Source organism: Pygocentrus nattereri, chromosome 6, assembly GCF_015220715.1.
Source record: "Pygocentrus nattereri isolate fPygNat1 chromosome 6, fPygNat1.pri, whole genome shotgun sequence".
In the NCBI taxonomy this organism is placed as follows: Eukaryota; Metazoa; Chordata; class Actinopteri; order Characiformes; family Serrasalmidae; genus Pygocentrus; species Pygocentrus nattereri.
The window spans coordinates 3109954-3120200 of NC_051216.1; the positions used below are offsets into that span (position 1 = coordinate 3109954).

The 10247-nt window shown below is 44.0% G+C and overlaps 1 protein-coding gene across 1 annotated transcript in view; it reads left to right on the forward strand.

Moving 5' to 3' along the window:
* Positions 1-3624: 3624 nt before the first annotated feature.
* The window catches only part of znf804a (zinc finger protein 804A), a 103873-nt gene continuing 97250 nt past the window's right edge, over positions 3625-10247 (forward strand). Inside the window, exon 1 of the mRNA XM_017688180.2 lies at positions 3625-5396. Coding sequence (XP_017543669.1) covers positions 5283-5396 — 114 coding nt within the window. The 5' untranslated portion in view covers positions 3625-5282. The remainder of the gene's footprint in view (positions 5397-10247) is intronic.

Consider the following 10247-nt stretch of genomic DNA (forward strand, 5'->3'; position numbering starts at 1 on the left):
CTCCCCTTTCTCTCCTTCCCCTTTCTCTCCTTCTCCTTTTTCTCTCCCTATCCCTCCCCTTTCTCTCCTTCTCCTTTTTCTCTTTCTCTCCCTCCCCTTTCTCTCCTTCTCCTTTTTCTCTCCCTATCCCTCCCCTTTCTCTCCTTCCCATTTCTCTCCTTCCCCTTTCTCTCCTTCTTTTTCTCTTTCTCTCCCTCCCCTTTCTCACCTTCTTCTTTTTCTGGTTCTCTCTCTCTTTCTCCTTTCTCTCCTTTTTCTCTTTTCTGTCCCTCCCCTGTCTCTCCTTCTCCTTTTTTTCTCACTATCCCTCCCCTTTTTCTCCTTCTCCTTTTTCTCCTTCTTTTTCTCTTTCTCTCCCTCCCCTTTCTCTCCTTCTCCTTTTTCTCTCTATATCCCTCCCCTTTTTCTCCTTCTCCTTTTTCTCTTTCTCTCCCTCCCCTTTCTCTCCCTCCCCTTTCTCTCCTTCTTCTTTTTCTCTCTCTCTCCCTCCCCATTCTCTCCTTCCCCTTTCTCTCCTTCCCCTTTTTCTTTCTCTCCCTCCCCTTTCTCTCCTTCTCCTTTTTCTCTCTCTATCCCTCCCCTTTCTCTCCTTCTCCTTTTTCTCTCTCTACCCCTCCCCTGTCTCTCCTTCCCCTTTCTCTCCTTCTCCTTTTTCTCTCTCTCCCTCCCCTTTCTCTCCTTCATTTTCTCTTTCTCTCCCTCCCCTTTCTCTCCTTCTTCTTTTTCTCTCTCTCTCCCTCCCCGTTCTGTCCTTCCCCTTTCTCTCCTTCTCCTTTTTCTCTCTCTATCCCTCCCCTTTCTCTCCTTCCCCTTTCTCTCCTTCTCCTTTTTCTCTCCCTATCCCTCCCCTTTCTCTCCTTCCCATTTCTCTCCTTCTCCTTTCTCTCCTTCTTTTTCTCTTTCTCTCCCTCCCCTTTCTCTCCTTCTTCTTTTTCTGGTTCTCTCTCTCTTTCTCCTTTCTCTCCTTTTTCTCTTTTCTGTCCCTCCCCTGTCTCTCCTTCTCCTTTTTTTCTCTCTATCCCTCCCCTTTTTCTCCTTCTCCTTTTTCTCCTTCTTTTTCTCTTTCTCTCCCTCCCCTTTCTCTCCTTCTTCTTTTTCTCTCTTTATCCCTCCCCTTTCTCTCCATCTTTTTCTCTTTCTCTCCCTCCCCTTTCTCTCCTTCTTCTTTTTCTGTTTCTCTCTCTTTCTCCTTTCTCTCCTTTTTCTCTTTTCTGCCCCTCCCCTGTCTCTCCTTCTCCTTTTTCTCTCTCTATCCCTCCCCTTTTTCTCCTTCTTCTTTTTCTCTCTCTCCCTCCCCATTCTCTCCTTCACCTTTCTCTCCTTCCCCTTTTTCTCTTTCTCTCCCTCCCCTTTCTCTCCTTCTTCTTTTTCTCTCTCTCTCCCTCCCCATTCTCTCCTTCCCCTTTCTCTCCTTCCCCTTTTTCTCTTTCTCTCCCTCCCCTTTCTCTCCTTCTCCTTTTTCTCTCTCTATCCCTCCCCTTTCTCTCCTTCCCCTTTTTCTCTTTCTCTCCTTCCCCTTTCTCTCCTTCTCCTTTTTCTCTCTCTATCCCTCCCCTTTCTCTCCTTCCCCTTTCTCTCCTTCTCCTTTTTCTCTCCCTATCCCTCCCCTTTCTCTCCTTCCCATTTCTCTCCTTCCCCTTTCTCTCCTTCTTTTTCTCTTTCTCTCCCTCCCCTTTCTCACCTTCTTCTTTTTCTGGTTCTCTCTCTCTTTCTCCTTTCTCTCCTTTTTCTCTTTTCTGTCCCTCCCCTGTCTCTCCTTCTCCTTTTTTTCTCACTATCCCTCCCCTTTTTCTCCTTCTCCTTTTTCTCCTTCTTTTTCTCTTTCTCTCCCTCCCCTTTCTCTCCTTCTCCTTTTTCTCTCTATATCCCTCCCCTTTTTCTCCTTCTCCTTTTTCTCTTTCTCTCCCTCCCCTTTCTCTCCCTCCCCTTTCTCTCCTTCTTCTTTTTCTCTCTCTCTCCCTCCCCATTCTCTCCTTCCCCTTTCTCTCCTTCCCCTTTTTCTTTCTCTCCCTCCCCTTTCTCTCCTTCTCCTTTTTCTCTCTCTATCCCTCCCCTTTCTCTCCTTCTCCTTTTTCTCTCTCTACCCCTCCCCTGTCTCTCCTTCCCCTTTCTCTCCTTCTCCTTTTTCTCTCTCTCCCTCCCCTTTCTCTCCTTCATTTTCTCTTTCTCTCCCTCCCCTTTCTCTCCTTCTTCTTTTTCTCTCTCTCTCCCTCCCCGTTCTGTCCTTCCCCTTTCTCTCCTTCTCCTTTTTCTCTCTCTATCCCTCCCCTTTCTCTCCTTCCCCTTTCTCTCCTTCTTTTTCTCTCTCTCTCCCTCCCCGTTCTCTCCTTCCCCTCTCTCTCCTTCTTCTTTTTCTCTCTCTATCCCTCCCCTTTCTCTCCTTCTTTTTCTGTTTCTCTCTCTCTTTCTCCTTTCTCTCTTTCTGTCCCTCCCCTGTCTCTCCTTCTCCTTTTTTTTCGCTCTATCCCTCCCCTTCCTCTTTATCTTTCTCTTTATCTTTCTCTATGCCTCCCCTTTCTCTCCTTCTTTTTCTCTCTCTATCCCTCCCCTTTCTCTCCTTCTTTTTCTCTTTCTCTCCCTTCCCTTTTCCCTCCTTCTCCTTTATCTCTTTCTCTCCCTCCCCTTTCTCTCCTTCTCCTTTTTATCTCTCTGTCCCTCCCTTTCTCTCCTTCTCCTTTTTTTCTCTCTGTCCCTGCCTATCCTCTCCTTCTCCTTTATCTCTGTATTCCTCTCACTCTCTCCGTCCCCTTTCTCTCCTTCTTTTTCTCTTTCTCTCTCTCTTTCCCCTTTCTCTCCTTTTTTACTGTCTCTATCCCTCCCCTTTCTCTGCTTCTTCTCGTTCTCTCTCTCCCCTTTCTCTCCTTCTTCAGGCTGCTGTTTGAGAGTAACTCTGAAGAGAGAGAGAGAGAGAGAGAGAGAGATAGAGAGAGTGACCGAGAGGGAGAGGGAGAAAGGGAGAAAGGGGGGGGGTAGAGAGAGGAGGAGAGGGAGACAGACAGAGGGGAAGTTGAGAAAGATAGATGGAATGAGGGGAGAGATATGAGGGAAAAAGTGAGAGGGGACAGAGAGAGAGAGAGATAAAGAGAGGGAGAGAGAGAGAGAGAGAGAGAAAGGAGGAGAGAGAGAGAGAGAGAGAGAGAGAGAGAGAGAGAGAGAGAGGAGGAAAGGGAGAGACAGGGAGAGAAAAGGTAGATGTGAGAAAGACAGATGGAACGAGGGGAGAGATATGAGGGACAAAGTGAGAGGGGACAGAGAGAGAGATGGGGAGAGAGAGGTAACCAGAGAAAGGAGGGAGAGAGAGAGGGGTGGGGGTGCAGGGTGATAGAGAGAGAGGGAGTCGAAAGAGAAATAAATGAGACAGAAAGAGGGAAATTAGAGGGATAGAAAGACACAAACAGAGGAAGAGTGAGAGGGAGATGGAGAGAGGGAGGAGGGAGCTAACGAGTGTGTGAGTGTGTGTGAAAGAGAGAGAGAGAAATAGAGAGTGAGAGAGAGAGAGATCCTGAGAGCTGATTGGCTGAGAGTGGTACTGGCTGACTCAGTGGATGTGTAGCAGCGCTGTGTATGTGTGTGTGTGAGAGAGAGAGAGAGAGAGAGAGAGAGAGAGAGAGAGAGAGAGAGAGAGAGATGCAGCCTCAGTCTGTTCATCAGCGCTGTTTCGCTAGCACGCTGACCGCTAGCTGTCTATTGGCTCAGCTTCGCTATAACACAGCAGCAGCATCAGCATCAGCATCAGCATCAGCAGCATGCCTCACACACACACACTCACACACACTCACACACACTGCCTTCAGCCAGCGAGCGGCGGCGGAGAGAACACACACGCAGCTGAACGCAGCGCAGACTGAGCCCCGGCCAGGCTGGGACTGAGACCCAGCGCGGGCGGCGAATCCACCGGCTCCCGCCGAGGACGCCGGAGGAACACTTTGGAATTAAGAGCCAGCGGCAGCAGCAGGAGATCGGAAAGAGGAGGAGGAGGCGGGAGGAGAGCCTCAGCTCGGATAAAGACGGCTGGAAGCTGCCGGGAAGAAAGCAAAGAGAGTTGCGGACCTGCTCACGCTCTGCCGTCTGAGGGAATAACCTCAGGACGGAGACGCCGACGCCGACGCGAACTCCCCTCCACTGAGGAAGACCAGGAGGAGGAGTTGTGGGCAGAAAGTGGACTTGTGCTTGTGAGTGCTGGACGGCGTGTCTGAGCGTGTGCATGTGGACTCTCAAAACAGATGGGCTAAAAACAAACGTGTCCAAACACTTTTGACTTTTTCGTTTATATTCAAATGCATTCTAATGACATGCGAATCTGCTAACTCTATGCTAGGACACACTTTGCACTAAGAACCAAGCTAAAAAGCGTGTCGCTGATTTTGTCCCTTGTGTCCAAATACTTTTAACACTTACTTTTAGCGCTCTAGCTCTGACTCTGCGTTCGTTATGCTGATGGTCAGAACAGTTCCAACACAAAGTGTCACGACTTGGCGTGCTATTTTTATTTAACTTGTGCGTCCAAATACTATTGGCACGCCCACTGTGTTAAATTATTTCTTACAGCTTTCGAACGCAAATATGCCTCATGAACACACACGAATCTGTCTTGCTTAACCTGATCAAATAGTGCTAATTTGCATATTTTGTTTTGTTAAAAATTGTCCAAATACTTTTAGCAGCCACTTATTTGCGCTCTAACTCTGACTCTGTGTTAGTTATGCTAGCGGTGAAAGCAGCACTAACCCAAAGCGACACTGCTTAGCATGCTATTTTTGTGAACTTCTGTGTCCAAATACTTTTGGCACAGCCACTGTGTTTTTAACTTACTTCTTAGCACAAACACGTCTCAGAAACACACACAGGAGTCCGTCTCGCAGGTATGCTAATGATGTTAAAACTGTGTTGAATCGCAGGTTTCGTTTGGTAAACACTAGTGTCCAAATACTTTAAACGCACCCAGCCTGTTATATTATTTAAAACAGATTTTCCTAATCATACTCGCACACTAGTCTGTCTTAGGGATGTGTTAAAAATGCTAACACAAGTGTTACTAATTAGCAATTTCCATAAACACTTTGTGTCCGAATACTTTTGACACATTGGGTCAGTTATTACATTACTAAACGCAGAGTTCTGGCAGAGGAATGTGTTATAACTGCGCACTGATCTGTATTACAGATATGATAGAGGTGTTAAAGCGACGCTGAAACAAAAAGCTGAAAGCTGTGCTGGTAATTAACGCATCGCTTTTGAGAGCGTGTGTGTGTGTGTGTGCGTGTGTGTGTGTGTGTGTGTGTATGGGTTTCCACATGGCGTGCTACTACATCGTCATCAGCTCCACTCACCTCAGCAACGGACACTTCCGCAACATCAAGGGAGTTTTCAGAGGCCCGCTGTGCAGCAAGAACCTGGTAACTACCCTCACTTATCAATAACCGCTGATCAATACGCTGATCGCCTGTTTACTGAGGGAGTCTCGCTGATGAGACTGTTGCTGTGTGATCTGATGTCTTGGTGAAAACATCCCAAATGTGGTCAGTGTGTCTAATATTTGTCACTGTGAGACGTGAGAAGTTGTAACACTGTTATAACATTACTCATAACATCTGCTTATAACATTATATAATAACATCACGAAGTCCGCTTAACATTGCAAATGACGTTATGAGGTCTGCTTATAACGTTCTATATAAATGGATGAGGTCTGCTTTTAACATTATTATAATATCATTAGATCCGCTTATAACATTATATATAACATCATGAAGTCCGCTTATAACACAATATATAACATCATGAAGTCTGCTTATAACATTATATATAACATCATGAAGTCCGCTAATAACACAATATATAACATCATGAAGTCTGCTTATAACATTATATATAACATGAGGTCTGCTTATAACATTATATAATAACATCACGAAGTCCGCTTAACATTGCAAACGACGTTATGAGGTCTGCTTATAACGTTCTATATAAATGGATGAGGTCTGCTTTAAACATTATTATAATATCATTAGATCCGCTTATAACATTATATATAACATCATGAAGTCCGCTTATAACACAATATATAACATCATGAAGTCTGCTTATAACATTATATATAACATCATGAAGTCCGCTAATAACACAATATATAACATCATGAAGTCTGCTTATAACATTATATATAACATGAGGTCTGCTTATAACATTATATAATAACATCACGAAGTCCGCTTAACATTGCAAACGACGTTATGAGGTCTGCTTATAACGTTCTATATAAATGGATGAGGTCTGCTTTAAACATTATTATAATATCATTAGATCCGCTTATAACATTATATATAACATCATGAAGTTTGCTTATAACACAATATATAACATCATGATGTCTGCTTATAACACAATATATAACATCATGAAGTCTGCTTATAATATCTCATATAACTTTATGAGGTCTGCTTATAACGTTATTTATATATATATACATATATATATATATATATATATATATATATATATATATATATATATATATATATATATATATATATATATTTATATATATAAAACCCTGTGGGGTCTGCTTATAGCATTGTACTTAACTTTATGAGGTCGGCTTATAACATTGTTTATATAGCATCATGAGTTCTGCTTGAAGCATTATACATAGCAACATGAGGTCCGTTTATAACATTATATACAAAGAAATATGTCTTTATAAGGTCCTCTTATAACATTGTATATATGACTGTATGATGTCTATTTATAACATCATATATAACTATAAGGTTTGCTTATAACGTTATATATAACCATGTGGGGTCTGCTTATGACATTGTACTTAACATTATGACGTTGGCTTATAACTTTGTATATAGCATTATGAGGTCTGCTTAAAGCATTATATATATATATATATATATATATATATATATAGCAGCATGAGGTCTGTTTATAACATTATATACAACATAAAAAAATCTGCTAATAACATATATATATAACAAAGTCCTCTTATAACATTTTATATATATATATTCATAATGATGTCTGTTTAGAACATTAAATATCATTTTGAGGTTAATTTATATCATATATACTATTATAAAGTCCACTTCTAACATTTGTGCGTCGTTATTTACCAAAAACAGTCATAATTCATTTCTACGTGATCCTCCTCTCTCTTGATCCTTCAGACCACGGCCGTCTTCTCTCAGAGACGTTCAGATCGAAATCAGAACCATCCGCCTGTGTCTGCACACTGTGGACTTAGACCTCCGCGTTTAACCCGTCCGTGCAGTGAAACACCACATACACACTACTGAGCACACACACTAGGGGGCAGTGAGCACACTTGCCCGGAGCGGTGGGCAGCCCAATCCACGGCGTCCGGGGAGCAGTTGGGGGTTAGGTGTCTTGCTCAAGGACACCTCAGACTGTCGACCCTGGGAATCAAACCGGCGACCTTCCGGTCACAAGGCCGGTTCCCTGACCTCCACCACACGTATCAAAACGCTTGAGTGCCAAAATATCAGGAAATGACTCCAAATCCTGAGTTTTCAGAATAGCGGTGTGTAGAGTCGGAGCGCTCTGTGAGCTGCTGTTTCCAGCCACCGTGTAAAAGAGGCACGGGGCTTCTTTTAACGCCGCCTCACTCTTTCAGAGCCGTTCAGATCAGTAAGCGTTTAAAACAAGTAGTTCAGCCGTGCAGGAGTGACAGTCAGTCGTGACTTATGTATTAAAGTCGGTGCTGTGAGACTCGCGGCAGGCGCTGCCTCTCCTGAATATTTACTGGGATGCTCTGCTGTTTCGTGTCGGTTGGTATTAAACTCAGTCCAGTCTTTTGACACACGAGGCTCGTTTTCTGCGACTGTCGATCAGATCTGCGGCTCACAGTGTCGGTCTGAGCTTTACGGCTCCGTCTGCACTAAATGTGGTCAGTAAATGAAGCTGCTTTAGCTACTTCGTTACTGCAGTGTAGCGCATCACACTAACATTACAGCACTGCTGCCCCCATCAGGTGAGGGGAAGAACTGCAGCGCACCGCCTGGAGGGCCACTTCTAACACCACGGTAAATCAGAAGCCAGCGGCCGATTAGAGTCTGTCTGAGGGCCGTATTTGGGCTTTGGACGCCCCTGAGTTAGAATAGACAGGCTGTTTGTGCCACTGAGCTTTTATGACGGATGTTCGTTGCTTTCTTAAAGTAAAACAAATAAAACTCATGACTTTACAGGAAAAAGCAAAAACGTTCTGCACTCTTAATGTAAGTTAATGTGGAGTGGCTTGAATCCAAGAGCTTTCAGAGCATGTCATCACAACTGCAGTGTTCAAATGAAAAACCAACAAAAGTAGAGACTTTCTTTTGCAGTGATATGTAAATGAGCACTGTTCTGATTGGCTGTGCATCATTCCAAAAGCGCTCTGGACTAAAACACTCTAGCTGTGTCCCAATTCAGGGGCTGCATCCTTCGAAGGACAGAGTGGAAGGCGTGAAGCGCAATGAACCTCGGGATGCGTTGGCCGGTGGAGGATCCACCCGTTGGATCCTTCGCTGCCGTGGAAAACGAGGCCACATTTACCAGCCGTGTGTGAGGGGCCTTTGAAATGGGACGGACTAGTCCTGCTGGATGCAGCCCCTGAATTGGGGCACAGCTTATTACTTCAGTGTGAGTGGGCGGAGCTAAACAGCTATAGGCTGAAGAGGAGGACACATCGACAGTGTGTACACAGACTACTCACTGAACTCTGTTGCTTCAGTGCTTCTACCATTAATTCAGTTTCCCGTTATATAAATCCACGTTTAAGGAACCGTGTCTAGTGTAAGCACCTCGTTACATCAGCATTTTGCCTGTTTTGAGAAATAACCCTGCTGGGAGTCATCACAGAACCCATTACAGGTTCTGTTAGTTCCTGGAGGTGTCCGGTAGTTACTCCTGGTGTTCGGTGTTCTCCTGAAGGGTTGATGTCACAGTGTAAAGAACTCTTTCCACCGGAACCGGATGCGTTTGATGATTATCAATCCGATCAACCCTTTTTTCAGGAGGGAATGTGGATTGTTCTGTTTCAGATCTGCCAGTGGAATAAAACACATTCAGTAAATAAAATGACCTGAAACGAGTGAAATTCTGTAGAAACCTGGGGAATGATCATGGAATAGTCTCAGTCTCGCAGGGAGGAATGTTAGGAATACTGACCATGTTTCCGCGTTTTCATTCTGCAGTGTGGGTTTGCTGTACAAAACTTTGATCATAGCATGTGGATGGATGTGCGATGTTGGGGGGGTTCTGGGGGGGTGCATTGTGAAGGAGGTCCGCAGTGACCGACCCGATAACATTGTTATTGGTATTGATACTGATCCAGCTGTGCAGCCATGACTCACTGACAGGTCCGGTTTCTCACCAGCGTGCAGTGTCAGGTTAAGGTGATGCAGAGACTCAGTTTAGCTCCACAGTGTAAACACTCCAAACATCTGACTGTGTGCCGTCAATCAGTCAGTCAGTCAAGCTTCATTTCACCTACGAACGCCTCGAACGCGCCTCGTTTTCAGCGCAGCCACGCATTCACACTGTAAAGGGATTGGAAAGAGAAATTAAAGTGGAATTTATTCCGTGAGCAGAATTCCAGGAGCCAGTTTAGAGTAAAATTAAACAAAACCACACAAGATAAAAAAAGGAACAAAAAAAAGAAAAGATACAGAAGATAAAGAGTTGACATTTCAGCAAAAAAGGATAAATAAGACCAACTTAAAAGCAATTAGATAAAACGATTGTAAACAGTAATGAAGTAACAATAAACGCTGATCAAATTAATATCAAAGAAAATGAATGAATCAAGTCAAAAAAAGGAAAATAAAATGCCTGGAAAAGAAGTTAACATTAAATAAGAAGGAAAAGGGGGATTTTAACTGAAACGGTTTGAGCTGTCTGACAGTTTTAAAAAGTTGAAATGACTGAGTGGCGCCAGCGATCCGAGTTTAAGAGGCTCCTGTAGTGAATTCCGGCTCAGTGTCGGGTTTTCCCAGGTCAGTAAAAGCTCTGACAGGTGATCCAGTCACTACAGTGATGTACTGTTATTTCTGATTGAGATATAGAGGCTGGCATGCGGTCAGAGAGTGATTACTACATAAACATAAGCCACTGTGCTGCTACTGAGGACCAGCCAGCAAATTACACCCTAAATAAAGTCAATATTTACTGTGGGTTTTTTTAAATAGACAAAATCAGGTTAAAAACCAACGGACAAAGTTTTCACCGAAGTGTGTGGA